Source organism: Aquarana catesbeiana, linkage group LG03 (assembly GCF_042186555.1).
Source record: "Aquarana catesbeiana isolate 2022-GZ linkage group LG03, ASM4218655v1, whole genome shotgun sequence".
NCBI classification, from domain to species: Eukaryota; Metazoa; Chordata; class Amphibia; order Anura; family Ranidae; genus Aquarana; species Aquarana catesbeiana.
In genome coordinates this window covers 200,538,975-200,554,931 of record NC_133326.1, presented here as the reverse complement: position 1 = coordinate 200,554,931, position 15,957 = coordinate 200,538,975, and the positions used below count along the sequence as shown (strand labels likewise).

General features: G+C 41.8%; 1 protein-coding gene across 4 annotated transcripts in view; it reads left to right on the top strand.

The window, feature by feature from the left end:
- The window catches only part of CERK (ceramide kinase), a 147,639-nt gene that overhangs the window by 71,636 nt on the left and 60,046 nt on the right, over positions 1 to 15,957 (top strand). For all 4 annotated transcript variants that reach the window (XM_073619713.1, XM_073619711.1, XM_073619712.1 and 1 more), the window contains one exon: positions 14,441 to 14,551. In XM_073619713.1, coding sequence (XP_073475814.1) covers positions 14,441 to 14,551 — 111 coding nt within the window. The remainder of the gene's footprint in view (positions 1 to 14,440; positions 14,552 to 15,957) is intronic.

The window sequence follows — 15,957 nt, the reverse complement described above, 5'->3', positions numbered from 1 at the left end:
CCCGCTGTTCTGCTGCTGTCTCCCTCCTTTCTGCTGCTGTCCCACTCCAGTTTTCCTCCGTGTCCCCCTCCGTTCTGTTGTCCCTCTCCATGTCATCCTCCTTCCTTTGTACGAACAGAGTCAGTGATCACTGACTGTCCATTCACATAACTGAAACATTGTAATCTCCTGTGATTACGATGTCTCAGTTTATGAATGGAGAGGAGCCGCTGTCTTCTCTCCATTCATTTTCAGTGCAGCTGAGGCTGCAGAGAAATGAACTGGGGAATCTCTATCCTCGTTCTCTTTCTCTGTCTCAAGGGGGTGATTTCAGGGGTCTATTAAGACCCCTGATATCTCACAAAGCCCCCCAACAGGTCTGATTAAAAAAAAAAAGTATTGCAATAAATAATAAAAACAAATTATTGTAAAAAATAATTAAAAATTAAAATAAAAAAACACACAGACACCATCCACCCCCTCCCTCCCTAAAAAAAAGAAAAAAAAGAAAGCATTGTAAAAAAACACAAAAAAAATTGTAAAAAAACCCCCAAAAAACACTGTCACGTGACATTAAAAAAAAGTATCGGTAATCGGTATCGGTGACTACTTGAAAAAAAGTATCGGTTCTTGTACTCGGTCTTAAAAAAGTGGTATCAGGACAACCCTAATATTGAACTCCTTATAATCATAAGGGATGCACTGTAGCTGTTGAGTGAGCACTACCTAATGGCCACTTTGGATCACAAAACACAGAACGGTGTCTTGGAGTGGCATATCATTAAAGTAGAGCACCTTTTAAGATTTTGAAACCTTGTTATTGGATCACATGTATGTATTCTTAAAGTGATTCACTTGCATTGGAACTCAGAGACAGTTTTTTTGGACTGCTATTATTTGCGTTGTTTAATCATAGCACCGTGGCACTTCCGGATCACATTATGTTTGCGCATGATGTACAGTATCTCACAAAAGTGAGTACACCCCTCACATTTTTGTAAATAATTTATTATATCTTTTCATGTGACAACACTGAAGAAATGACACTTTGCTACAATGTAAAGTAGTGAGTGTACAGCTTGTATAACAGTGTAAATTTGCTGTCCCCTCAAAATAACTCAACACACAGCCATTAATGTCTAAACCGCTGGCAACAAAAGTGAGTACACCCCTAAGTGAAAATGTCCAAATTGGGCCCAATTAGCCATTTTCCCTCTCCGGTGTCATGTGACTTGTTCGTTTTACAAGGTCTCTGGTGTGAATGAGGAGCAGGTGTGTTAAATTTGGTGTCATCGCTCTCACTCTCTCATACTGATCACTGGAAGTTCAACATGGCACCTCATGGAAAAGAACTCTCTGAGAATCTGAAAAAAAAAAAAAAGTTGGTCTACATAAAGATTGCCTAGGCTATAAGAAGATTGCCAAGATTCTGAAACTGAGCTTCAGAATGGTGGCCAAGACCATACAGCAGTTTAACAGGACAGGTTCCACTCAGAATAGGCCTCGCCATGTTTGACCAAAGAAGTTGAGTGCATGTGCTCAGCGTCATATCCAGAGGTTGTCTTTGGGAGATAGACGTATGAATGCTGCCAGCATTGCTGCAGAGGTTGAAGGTCTGGGGGTCAGCCTGTCAGTGCTCAGACCATACGCCGCACACTGCATCAAATTGGTCTGCATGGCTGTCGTCCCAGAAGGAAGCCTCTTCTAAAGATGATGCACAAGAAAGCCCGCAAAGAGTATGCTGAAGACAAGCAGACTAAGAACATGGTTTACTGGAACCATGTCCTGTGGTCTAATGAGACCAAGATAAACGTATTTGGTTCAGATGGTGTCAAGCATGTGTGACGGCAACCAGGTAAGTGTGTCTTGCCTACAGTCAAGCATGGTGGTGGGAGTGTCATGGTCTGGGGCAGCATGAATGCTGGGGAGCTACAGTTCATTGAGGGAATCATGAATGCCAACATGTACGGTGACATACTGAAGCAGAGCACGATCCCCCTCCCTTCGGAGACTGGGCCACAGGGCAGTATTTCAACATAACGACCCCAAACACACCTCCAAGACAACCACTGCCTTGCTAAAGAAGCTGAGGGTAAAGGTGATGAACTTGCCAAACATGTCTCCAGACCTAAACCCTATTGAAAAGGATGTGGGGCATCCTCAAAAGGAAGGTGGAGGAGCGCAAGATCTCTAACATCCACCAGCTCCGTGATGTCATCATGGAGGAGATGGTTCACACAGCTCCAGGATGGCTGCGGAGCGAATTTCACAGGAGTCCTATGCGTCCTCTGGTCCATTTCAGGTCCGAATTTAGCCAAAATTTGGACTGAAATTAGACCTAAAAAACAGAACAGGGACGCACCAGACCCCTGCTGTGAGCTGCTTGGCACGGCAGTTTGAACCAAGCCTTATTCCAAAATGGATTGAATTTTATTATTTTCCTCAAAATTCTACAAAAAATACCCCATAATGACAACGTGAAAGAAGTTTGTTTGAAATCTTCTCAAATTTATTAAAAACAAAAAACATGTACATAAGTATTCACAGCCTTTGCCATGACACTTAAAATTTAGCTCAGGTGCATCCTGTTTCCACTGATCATCCTTGAGGTGTTTGTACAACTTGTTTGGAGTCCACCTGTAGTAAATTCAGTTAATTGGACATGATTTGGAAAGGCACACGCCTGTCTATATAAGGTCTCACAGTTAATACAGTGCATGTCAGAGCACAAACCAAGCCATGAAGTCCAAGGAATTGTCTGTAGACCTCCGAGACAGGTTTGTATCGAGGCACAGATCTCGGGAATGGTACAAAAGAATGTCTGCAGTATTGAAGGTCCCAATGAGCACAGTGGCTTCCATTGTCCATAAATGGAAGAAGTTTGGAACCGCCTGGCCAAACTGAGCGATTTGGAGAGAAGGCTTTAGTCAGGGAGGTGACCAAGAACCCATTGGTCACTCTGACATAGCTCCAGTGTTTCTCTGTGGAGAGAGGAGAAACTTCCAGAAGAAAAACCATCTCTGCAGTACTCCACCAATCAGGCCTATATGGTAGAGTGGCCAGACAGAAGAAATGACAGCCCGTCTGGGGTTTGCCAAAAGGCATCTGAAGGACTCTGACCATGAGAAACAAACTTCTCTGATCTGATCAAAATAGATTTAACTATTTGGTTGAATGGCATGCGCAATGTCTGGAGGAAACCAGGCATCGGGCATCATCTGGCCAATACCAACCCTACAGTGAAGCATAGTGGTGGCAGCATCGTGCTGTGGGGATGTTTTTCAGCGGCAGGAACTGGGAGACTAGTCAGGATCGAGGGAAAGATGAATGCAGCATTGTACAGAGACATCCTTGATGAAAACCTGCTTTAGAGTGCTCTGGATCTCAGACAGGGATGAAGGTTCATCTTCCAAAAGTACAACGACCTTAGGCACACAGCCAAGATAACAAAGGAATGCCTACGGGACAACTCTGTGAATGTCCTTGAGTGGCCCAGACTTGAACCTGATTGAACATCTCTGGAGAGATATGATAATGGCTGTGCACCGACTATCCTCATCCAACCTTATGGAGCTTGAGAGGTCCTGCAAAGAAGAATGGGAGAAACTGCCCAAAAATAGGTGTGCTGAACTTGTAGCATCATACTCAAAAAGACTTGGGGCTGTAATTGGTGCCAAAGGTGCTTCAACAAAGTATTCAGCAAAGGCAATGAATACTTATGTACATGTGATTTTTTTTTTTCTTTCCGTTTTTTATTTTTAATAAATTTGCAAAGATTTCAAACAAACTTCTTTCACATTGTCATTATGGGGTATTGTTTGTAGAATTTTGAGGAAAATAATTAATTTAATCAATTTTGGAATAAGGCTGTAATATAACAAAATGTGGAAAAAGTGCTGTGAATACTTTCCAGATACACTGTATCACCACCTACAATACATAATGTCAACAAGATTCTGAAAATCTGGAGAAATCTCTGTGTGCAAAGGACAAAGGCCCAATTGCAATATTAGATTCCTGTGATCTTCAGGCCCTCAGACTGCTCTACGTTAAAAACAGGCATGATTCTGTGATGGACATCACTGCATGGGCTCAGAAATATGACTAGAAATCACGGTCTATGAACATAGTTCGGTGTGCTATCCAAAAATGCAAGTTAAAGCTCTATCATGCAAAGAAGAAGCCATATCTGAACATGATCCAGAAACACTGCTGTCTTCTCCAGGTGAAAGCTAATTAAAAATGATCTGTTGCAAAGTGGAAAACTGTTCTGTGGTCAGACAAATCGAAATTTGACATTATTTTTGGCAACCCTGGGTGCTGCATCATCCAGACTAAAGAGGAGAGGGACCAACTCTCAAAAGCCTGCATCTCTGATGGCATTAGTGCATATGAAATAGGCAGCTTGCACATCTGGAAAGGCAGCATCAATACTGAAAGATATCCAGGTTTTAGAGCTACATAAGCTCCTATCCAGACAACATCTTTTTTCAGGGAAGGCTTTGCATATTTCAGCAGGACAATGCTAAATAATCTTCAGCATCTATGACAACAGCATGCTTTATAGTAGAAGAGTTCAGGTATTAAACTGGCCTGCCTGCAGTCCAGACCTTTCACCAATTGAATTCACCAATATTTGGCACATCATGAAACGAAAAATACAACAAAGAAGACCCAGAACTGTTGAGCAGTTAGAATCCTATAACGGGCACGAATGGGGCAAAAATTCTCTCCTAAAACTCCAGCATCTGGTCTCGGTTCCCAGACATTTAAACATCGCCCTGTTCCAACTTTTTTGAGATGAGCCATCAATTTCAGAATGACCTTAATTTTTTCTTAAAATGGTACATTTTCTCAGTTTAAACATTTTGATGTTTTCTATTGTCAATAAAATATATGGTTTTATGAGATTTGCAAATCATTGCATTCTGTTTTTAAGATTGATTTTACACAGCGTCAGTTGTAAATGGTCTGTCAATACACAATGGTAATGTAACATCAGTTCAGGTGGTTCTTAATGGGTCTTAACAGTTGTTTGGTGCTGTAACGCCTACCTGTGTCCAAATATACCGTACCAGGTTGCCAGTGCTGAAAACGAAGGCGCTAAACTTGCAGGTGACTATGATCTGCCACCAAGAGGTACAGTGCCATAGAATGGTTCTGTAAAGTGGTGATCAAGATGTTTGGTTTTCATAAATGCATTAAACATAAAACTCGTATCAATTAAACAGTGTTTTGCTAAACCTTTTAATGCCTCTGTCACTATAGCCCCTGTGCATTAAATGTTTGTGGCAGAAAGTCTGTATTGTCCATTTCGACAAACGGCTCCTTCCATTTATTTTTTATTTATTTATTTATTAAAGTACTTATATAGCGTCACCAATTTACGCAGCGTTTCACCTATATATTATGCATTCACATCAGTCCCTGCCCTCGATGAGCTTACAGTCTAAGGTCCCTAACTCACATTCATACATACACATACTAGGGCCAATTTAGAATTTAGACATGAGCCAATTAACCTACCGGCATGTCTTTGGAGTGTGGGAGGAAACCAGAGTACCCGGAGGAAACCCGTGCAGGCACAGGGTGAACATGCAAACTCCAGGCAGGTTTATTAGTTGATTTTGAAAGATATGTTGGTAATCAAACTGTGTTTGCTTTGGACAGCACATACACATTTTAGTTAAGTAGTTTAACCACGTGCCGACTACAATATGCACGTTGTTGCGGTTTGCAAATGGTTTACTGGGGGTTTATGGCTGGAAACTATCAGGCGAGGAGGTTTAGACAGGTAACCTATAAAAATTTTGAAAGAGTTGCCTATGGAGATTTTTAAGTATCGTAGCTTGTCGCCATTCCACGAGTGTGCGCAGTTTTATAGCGTGACTTGCTAGGTATCTATTTTCTCTGCGTAACATCATCTTTTATATTTTACCCCAAAATTGGGTTATTTATTGTGTTTTTAAAGTTCATTCTTTCCAAAAAATTGTGTTTGAAAACCATTGCGCAAATACAGTGCAATGTAAAATGTTGTAACATTGACCATTTTTTTTTCTAGTGTCTCTGCCAACAAAAATATTTAATGTTTGGGGGTTCCAAGTTATTTTCTAGCAAAAAATATGCTTGGTCGACAAGTTAAATGCTGAAATGTAACTTATTCTGACGGTGGAGGCTGTGTCTTCCCTGCCTGCCAGCAGTTTTGTTATAATTTTACCCTGAGCCACACAGCTCAGTTTACCATCTCGACATGAGACCCCTTTCACACTGAGGTGCTTTACAGACGCTATAGCGCTAAAAATAGCACCTGTAAAGCGCCTCTTCTGTCACTCCAATGTGAAAGCCCGAGGGCTTTCACACTGGGGCACTGCGCTGGCAGGACATCAAAATAAGACCTGCAAGCAGTTTCTTTGAGGTGCTTTAGGAGCAGTGTATCCATCGCTCCTGAAGCGCCCCCACCCATTGAAATAAATGGGCAGCGCCGCCGAAGAGTGGGCACTTTTAACCCTTTTTCGGCCGCTAGCAGGGGTTAAAAGCATCCTGCTAGCCGCCACGAAGCGTCGCTAAAACGACAACGCCCCAGTGTGAAAAGGGCTCTGACTTAGACTCTCTAACTCCCGTGTGCAGGAGTTGTATTATCCCAGCCTGACCAATCAAGACAATTGAATATTCCAAGGGCTTATTCAAACTCCCTGTAGAGTTCCTGCTTGCAAATTTGTTTGCGTGACTCTCATGTAGCCAAGAGCGATTTTGCACTTGCGGTTTGCAGTGATTTTCACATGTTTTATCGCTCGACCATGGTACCCAAATATGTGAGTTTTTGCCGTGATTTGGAATCGCAGGCAGAATCGCAGAAAATTTGCCCATATTCCAAATCACCCATATGTGAACGGGGCATAAACCTGGAATAAGTCAGGGAAAATTACAGCAATGGCAAAGAGATTGCATCAATGGAGGGGGATACTCTGCAAGGTAAGAGTGCCATAATGTACGATTATGCTGAGTATATGTGCACAATATACCAGTTTAGTTCTGCTTTAATTAGATTCCACTTGTGTGCATCCAAGTATAGCACTTTTTGTGTCTTCACAGAGTGAGCCTCTGTTTATTTTTCTGATATTAAAATGATTTCCTATCATTTTACATCAGTAGAAGTTTGGTAATTCACCGTTTTGAATAAATAGATTTCTTTGTATATTTGCAGGCTTTGATTTTTCTATCACATTTTTTTTTTATATTAACATGCATTCCTTTTGTCTATCTGGTGCTTTTAGACCTACATTTACTTAGCAAATCTAATCACATTATGTGATTTAATTATGGTTGCTTATTTGATTTTTCTTCTCACAACAGGTAGTGTTCACTGCCACATTAAGAAGAATAGAGGCAACAAGGAAATCATAGTTAACTTCTGTTTATTTGGAAAATTAGTTTTAAGATGAAATTGAAACTTGAACCTAGAAAACTAAGCACCAAACAAGTATAAAGTATATGTTTTGAGTAAATATTGCTATTAAAGGGTTTAAATGCCACTGTAATTTGCCTTATGTTGGCTGCCTACATAAATCCCCTATTGTAAGACCCTATTGTTAGAGTATGATCTGACAGCCTGAAAATTGTAACCCTAACTACAAAGATTTTAGGCCTATCAAGTTATATAGAACCTGACTTATTCAGCAGGCTTCATTTTTGCTAGCATTTTGATTTAGCTATGGTTATGAGTTAGGCTGTCAGTATATTGGGAATAATCAATTTTATAACTTTCACACAAGCTAAATAATATACACTGATTTGGGCTATTTTTTTTACCAAAGAAATGTAGCAGAATACACTTTGGCCTAAATTTATGAGGAAAGATTTATTTGCAGCATTTTATAAACAAAACTAAGAAACTGGTTTTTATTTTCAAAATTCCCAATTGTTTATGCAGTAAAAGATATGAAAAACCCAGCAGTAATTAAATACTACCAAAAGAATGGTCTATTTGTATGAAAAAAAAAATTATATAAATTAAATTTGGGTACAGGTTTGCATGACTGTGCAATTGCCAGTTAAAGTAGTGCCGTGCTGAATATGAAAAAAAAAAACCCTGGTCATCAAGGGGTTAAAATCTTCCAGAGGTCAAGTGGTTAAACTATAAGCTTGTTAAAAAATTGGGACAGTTGCCACTTTGGTTTAGAACACTATACATTATATAGGGTGGCGAGATCTGTGGTGCAAACCCAAACAAATCTATCTGGTCTTGTAGATTAGATATTGCTATAACTGTAGATGTTAACCACTTAAGGACCGCCTCACGCCGATTTACGTCGGCAAGGCGGCACGGGCAGGCAAAATCACGTACATCGGACCCCCCCCCCCCCCGGTGCCCGAGGCGGTCACGTTTTGTCCCCCGGCGATCGGAGGTGAGGGGGAGGCCATCCGTTCGTGGCCCCCCCCTCGCGATCGCCGCCGGCCAATCAGATTACTTCCTTTAGCTGCTGTATGCTAAACAGCAGCAAAGGAAATGATGTCATCTCTCCTCGGCTCGGTATTCCGTTGCAGCGCCGAGGAGAGAAGACTGGTATGTGAGTGCACCAACACTACACAACACAGTAGAACATGCCAGGCACACAAAACACCCCGATCCCCCCCCCGATCGCCCCCCGATCACCCCTCGATCACCCCCCAATCACCCCCCCCCTCCCTGTCACAAACTGACACCAGCAGTTTTTTTTTTTTTTCTGATTACTGCATTGGTGTCAGTTTGTGACAGTTACAGTGTTGGGACAGTGAGTATTACCCCCCTTTAGGTCTAGGGTACCCCCCTAACCCCCCCTAATAAAGTTTTAACCCCTTGATCACCCCCTGTCACCAGTGTCGCTAAGCGATCATTTTTCTGATCGCTGTATTAGTGTCGCTGGTGACGCTAGTTAGTGAGGTAAATATTTAGGTTCGCCGTCAGCGTTTTATAGCGACAGGGACCCCCATATACTACCTAATAAATGTTTTAACCCCTTGATTGCCCCCTAGTTAACCCTTTCACCACTGATCACCGTATAACTGTTACGGGTGACGCTGGTTAGTTTGTTTATTTTTTATAGTGTCAGGGCACCCGCCGTTTATTACCGAATAAAGGTTTAGCCCCCCGGTCGCCCGGCGGTGATATGCGTCGCCCCAGGCAGCGTCAGATTAGCGCCAGTACCGCTAACACCCACGCACGCAGCATACGCCTCCCTTAGTGGTATAGTATCTGTACGGATCAATATCTGATCCGATCAGATCTATACTAGCGTCCCCAGCAGTTTAGGGTTCCCAAAAACGCAGTGTTAGCGGGATCAGCCCAGATACCTGCTAGCACCTGCATTTTGTCCCTCCGCCCGGCCCACCCAAGTGCAGTATCGATTGATCACTGTCACTTACAAAACACTAAACGCATAACTGCAGCGTTCGCAGAGTCAGGCCTGATCCCTGCGATCGCTAACAGTTTTTTGGTAGCATTTTGGTGAGCTGGCAAGCACCAGCCCCAGGCAGCGTCAGGTTAGCGCCAGTACCACTGACACCCACGCACGTACCATACACCTCCCTTAGTGGTATAGTATCTGAACGGATCAATATCTGGTCCGATCAGATCTATACTAGCGTCCCCAGCAGTTTAGGGTTCCCAAAAACGCAGTGTTAGCGAGATCAGCCCAGATACCTGCTAGCACCTGCGTTGTGCCCCTCCGCCTGGCCCAGCCCAGCCCACCCAAGTGCAGTATCGATCGATCACTGTCACTTACAAGGCACTAAACGCATAACTGCAGCGTTCGCAGAGTCAGGCCTGATCCCTGCAATCGCTAACAGTTTTTTTGGTAGCATTTTGGTGAACTAGCAAGCACCGGCCCCAGGCAGCGTCAGGTTAGCGCCAGTACCACTAACACCCACGCACGCAGCATACGCCTCCTTTAGTGGTATAGTATCTGAACGGATCAATATCTGATCCGATCAGATCTATACTAGCGTCCCCAGCAGTTTAGGGTTCCCAAAAACGCAGTGTTAGCGGGATCAGCCCAGATACCTGCTAGCACCTGCGTTTTGCCCCTCCGCCCAGCCCAGCCCACCCAAGTGAAGTATCGATCGATCACTGTCACTTACAAAACACTAAACGCATAACTGCAGCATTTGCAGAGTCAGGCCTGATCCCTGCGATCGCTAACAGTTTTTTTGGAAGCTTTTTATTGAACTGGCAAGCACCAGCGGCCTAGTATACCCCGGTCGTAGTCAAACCAGCGCTGCAGTAACACTTGGTGACGTGGCGAGTCCCATAAGTGCAGTTCAAGCTGGTGAGGTGGCAAGCACAAGTAGTGTCCCGCTGCCACCAAAAAGACGAACACAGGCCCGTCGTGCCCGTAGTGCCCTTCCTGCTGCATTCGCCAATCCTAATTGGGAACACACCGCTTCTGCAGCGCCCGTACTTCCCCCATTCACATCCCCAACCAAATGCAGTCGGCTGCATGAGAGGCATTTTTATGTCCTCCCGAGTACCCCTACCCAACGAACCCCCCCAAAAAGATGTCGTGTCTGCAGCAAGCGCGGATATAGGCGTGACACCCGCTATTATTGTCCCTCCTGTCCTGACAATCCTGGTCTTTGCATTGGTGAATGTTTTGAACGCTACCATGCACTAGTTGAGTATTAGCGTAGGGTACAGCATTCCACAGACTAGGCACACTTTCACAGGGTCTCCCAAGATGCCATCGCATTTTGAGAGACCCGAACCTGGAACCGGTTACAGTTATAAAAGTTAGTTACAAAAAAAGTGTAAAAAAAAAAAAATATATATATAAAATAAAAAAAAATAGTTGTCGTTTTATTGTTCTCTCTCTCTATTCTCTCTCTCTATTGTTCTGCTCTTTTTTTTACTGTATTATATTCTGCAATGTTTTATTGTTATTGTTATTATGTTTTATCATGTTTGTTTTTCAGGTATGTAATTATTTATACTTTACTGTTTACTGTGCTTTATTGTTAACCATTGTTAACCATTTTTTTGTCTTCAGGTACGCCATTCACAACTTTGAGTGGTTATACCAGAATGATGCCTGTAGGTATCATCTTGGTATCATTCTTTTCAGCCAGCGGTCGGCTTTCATGTAAAAGCAATCCTAGAGGCTAATTAGCCTCTAGACTGCCTTTACAAGCCGTGGGAGGGAATGCCCCCCCCCCCCCACCGTCTTCCGTGTTTTTCTCTGGCTCTCCTGTCTCAACAGGGAACCTGAGAATGCAGCCGGTGATTCAGCCAGCTGACCACAGAGCTGATCAGAGACAAGAGTGGCTCCAAACATCTCTATGGCCTAAGAAACCGGAAGCTACGAGCATTTTATGACTTAGATTTCGCCGGATGTAAATAGCGCCATTGGGAAATTGGGGAAGCATTTTATCACACCGATCTTGGTGTCGTCAGATGCTTTGAGGGCAGAGGAGAGATCTAGGGTCTAATAGACCCCAATTTTTTCAAAAAAGAGTACCTGTCACTACCTATTGCTATCATAGGGGATATTTACATTCCCCAGATAACAATAAAAATGATTTAAAAAAAAAAAAAAATGAAAGGAACAGTTGAAAAATAAGATAAAAAAGCAAAAAAATAATAAAGAAAAAAAAAAAAAAAAAAAAAAGCACCCCTGTCGCCCCCTCTTGCGCTAAGGCGAACGCAAGCGGCGGTCTGTCGTCAAACGTAAACAGCAATTGCACCATGCATGTGAGGTATCACCGCGAAGGTCAGATCGAGGGCAGTAATTTTAGCAGTAGACCTCCTCTGCAAATCTAAAGTGGTAACCTGTAAAGGCTTTTAAAGGCTTTTAAAAATGTATTTATTTTGTTGCCACTGCACGTTTGTGCGCAATTGTAAAGCATGTCATGTTTGGTATCCATGTACTCGGCCTAAGATCATCTTTTTTATTTCATCAAACATTTGGGCAATATATTGTGTTTTAGTGCATTAAAATTTAAAAAAGTGTGTTTTTTCCCCAAAAATGCGTTTGAAAAATCGCTGCGCAAATACTGTGTGAAAAAAAAAAATGAAACACCCACCATTTTAATCTGTAGGGCATTTGCTTTAAAAAAATATATAATGTTTGGGGGTTCAAAGTAATTTTCTTGCAAAAAAAAAAAATTTTTTCATGTAAACAATAAGTGTCAGAAAGGGCTTTGTCTTCAAGTGGTTAGAAGAGTGGGTAATGTGTGACATAAGCTTCTAAATGTTGTGCATAAAATGCCAGGACAGTTCAAACCCCCCCCAAATGACCCCATTTTGGAAAGTAGACACCCCAAGCTATTTGCTGAGAGGCATGTCGAGTCCATGGAATATTTTATATTGCGACACAAGTTGCGGGAAAGAGACAATTTTTTTTTTTTTGCACAAAGTTGTCACTAAATGATATATTGCTCAAACATGCCATGGGAATATGTGAAATTACACCCCAAAATACATTCTGCTGCTTCTCCTGAGTACGGAATACCACATGTGTGAGACTTTTTGGGAGCCTAGCCGCGTACGGGACCCCGAAAACCAAGCACCGCCTTCAGGCTTTCTAAGGGCGTGAGTTTTTGATTTCACTCTTCACTGCCTATCACAGTTTCGGAGGCCATGGAATTCCCAGGTGGCACAAAACCCCCCCAAATGACCCCAAGGCGGTGATTGGTTTTCGGGGCCCTGTACGCGGCTAGGCTCCCAAAAAGTCCCACACATGTGGTATCCCCATACTCAGGAGAAGCAGCTAAATGTATTTTGGGGTGCAATTCCACATAGGCCCATGGCCTGTGTGAGCAATATATCATTTAGTGACAACTTTGTGCAAAAAAAAAAAAAAAAAAAGTGTCACTTTCCCGCAACTTGTGTCAAAATATAAAATATTCATTGGACTCAATATGCCTCTCAGCAAATAGCTTGGGGTGTCTACTTTCCAAAATGGGGTCATTTGGGGGGGGGTTGTGCCACCCGGGCATTCCATGGCCTCCGAAACTGTGATAGGCAGTGAAGAGTGAAATCAAAAATTTACACCCTTAGAAATCCTGAAGGCGGTGATTCGGTGATTGGTTTTCGGGGTCCCGTACGCGGCTAGGCTCCCAAAAAGTCCCACACATGTGGTATCCCCGTACTCAGGAGAAGTAGCTGAATGTATTTTGGGGTGCAATTCCACATATGCCCATGGCCTGTGTGAGCAATATATCATTTAGTGACAACTTTTTGTAAATATTTTTTTTTTTTTTTGTCATTATTCAATCACTTGGGACAAAAAAAATAAATATTCAATGGGTTCAACATGCCTATCAGCAATTTCCTTGGGGTGTCTACTTTCCAAAATGGGGTCATTTGGGGGGGTTTTGTACTGCCCTGCCATTTTAGCACCTCAAGAAATACAAAAGCTGTGTAAATTCCAGAAAATGTACCCTAGTTTGTAGACGCTATAACTTTTGCGCAAACCAATAAATATACGCTTATTGACATTTTTTTTACCAAAGACATGTGGCCGAATACATTTTGGCCTAAATGTATGACTAAAATTGAGTTTATTGGATTTTTTTTATAACAAAAAGTAGAAAATATCATTTTTTTTCAAAATTTTCGGTCTTTTTCCGTTTATAGCGCAAAAAAAAAAAACTGCAGAGGTGATCAAATACCATCAAAAGAAAGCTCTATTTGTGGGAAGAAAAGGACGCAAATTTCGTTTGGGTACAGCATTGCATAACCACGCAATTAGCAGTTAAAGTGACGCAGTGCCAAATTGGAAAAAGACCTCTGGTCCTTAGGCAGCATAATGGTCCGGGGCTCAAGTGGTTAATTAAAAGCTACTGATTCTGGTATATTTCTTGTAGGGGAACTTTCAGTCTTTAGAGGTGTCTGGACACATCAAGCTTAAGATGCATGTTCAAGCGATATGAGCATTCTCGGGTTAAGAATCTTCAGCATATTAAACAGACCCATCATATGCTCTGCCTATTGACATATAGTAATCTTCTTTGTAACTTCACATTTATATTGTTGATTTATAATTTATTCATCATCAACTGTTTAAAAAGTCAATACTGGTAAAGTTGGTTTGATCAGCGGACAGTATATATTTTTTTTTAAGATAATCTCTCTAGTTCTATGCGCTGATGTAACTGTACAAAATTTAATAATAGGTCCTTATTTTGGCATGTGAACAATGCTCATAAAAACATTAGAAGTCTGATAGTACACTGTGGTGTATAATTATAACATGGGTAAGCTAGGAAACTTTTAACTATTGTACTCATGTAATTGTGTTATGTCAAGTGAATTGTCTTCATACGCATTTTACATGTTTTTCTTTAGCCAAACATCTTGGCAAGCATAACTTAATAGATCTTTAGTTCATGCCATGCTAGGCAGGCTGCCATGCAAGTGGCCTGTAGTTTGTCTTTGTCAGGACTAATAACATCTTGGTGTGTTACATTCTTTTTCTCTGTTTTGCAGCTGGTCATATTGTCCCTGTATCAGAGATTGTTTCAGTTGAAGAAGCGGAAATTGATGAGAAGCACTATGGCATGCAGTGGAAACACATGTGCAAACCTCATGCATTTACTGGTAGAGATTTTTCTTGTTTTTAAAACCAGATCATGTAATTTGTACCATATTTATCAAATTGATATGCTGTGATTATGCACATCATAAAACCTAGTAACATCTACTGGAATTTACTAGAAAAGTAGAGTAAAATTCTGTAAAAAATGGTCGCAGGTGTAGGCCAACTACCTGTGCTAAGATGTGTGAACTTTTTATTTTTGTCTTTGTCTGTGATTAAAGCTGACCTTGCACCTTGAATGGCCTCCCTATTATGTAAACCAATATGAAATCACTGTATTATACATGGAGAAAAATAATTAGAAAATATACTTGCCTTGCACCCTGCTTCTACACTGTGACGTGACAATCCTTCTTACGACATCCTGGGAACCATAAGTATTTCAGATCTCATTTGAGGACACTCCAGCACAGTGTGCATTCCTCAATGTTCTCAGGATCTTGCCAAATGTATTATGACCTCACCCTAAAGCACCAGCCATAGATGGTTCGAATCTTGGCTGATCCCTGCTGAGATTCGAACCATCTATGGACAGGCTGATTGTACCCAAGTCAATGCGTTGATCGACTTGGGTACAACCAGCATGTTTGATTTTTACATGTGATTATTACCAGCTGCTATAGCGGACAGCAATTATCTGTGTGGTCTTCCGGCATGGATGGCTACCCGTGCCCCTCCTGCCTGGAGAACACAATAGCTCCGGGGGAGGGATTCCCTCATCAAGACTGATGGTTTCAGGAAAGAAAATCAAACAGTCTATGGCCTGCCCTAACCTAGGCATCGTGGGCGGAAGCCACAATTTTGCTCTCTGCTTAGATCATATGATCGAAAGTCAGTTTACTGGCTAATTATTTCCTAATATTTTATCCAGTTTTATTAATGTATTGAATTTTGTGAAAACCCGCACCTTTGGATTTCTGTATAGTAATAAATGAAAGGGGAACAGCCTGTGAGTAATATGCTTGGTCATCTCAAGTTGTCAATGCAATCAATTATGACTTGTGCGTTGATCCTTCGAAAGTTAAACCATGTGTCACTTAAACCTGTGATTCCATATTGAGCTATTTTAGAAAAGAAAAGACTGTGATTTCGTTTTACCTTGTTTCTGGGACTTGACTTTCACTGACATCATTATTACGTCCTACCAACTAACATTATACTTTATAATTAGATTTTGAGGGGTAAGGAACTCTCATTTCACAGGGAGATGTCCTTGTCCAATGTCCAATTGTTGTATAGTATAATTAAAGTAGCCAAAATACCAAGCATGAACCAAGGAAGGCAAGTCTTTCCTCTGAGGTTTCTTGGCTTTAGATGGTCTATGGCAGTGATGGTGAACCTTAGCACCCCAGATGTTTTGGAACTACATTTCCCATTATGCTCCACTACACTGCAGGGTGCATGAGCA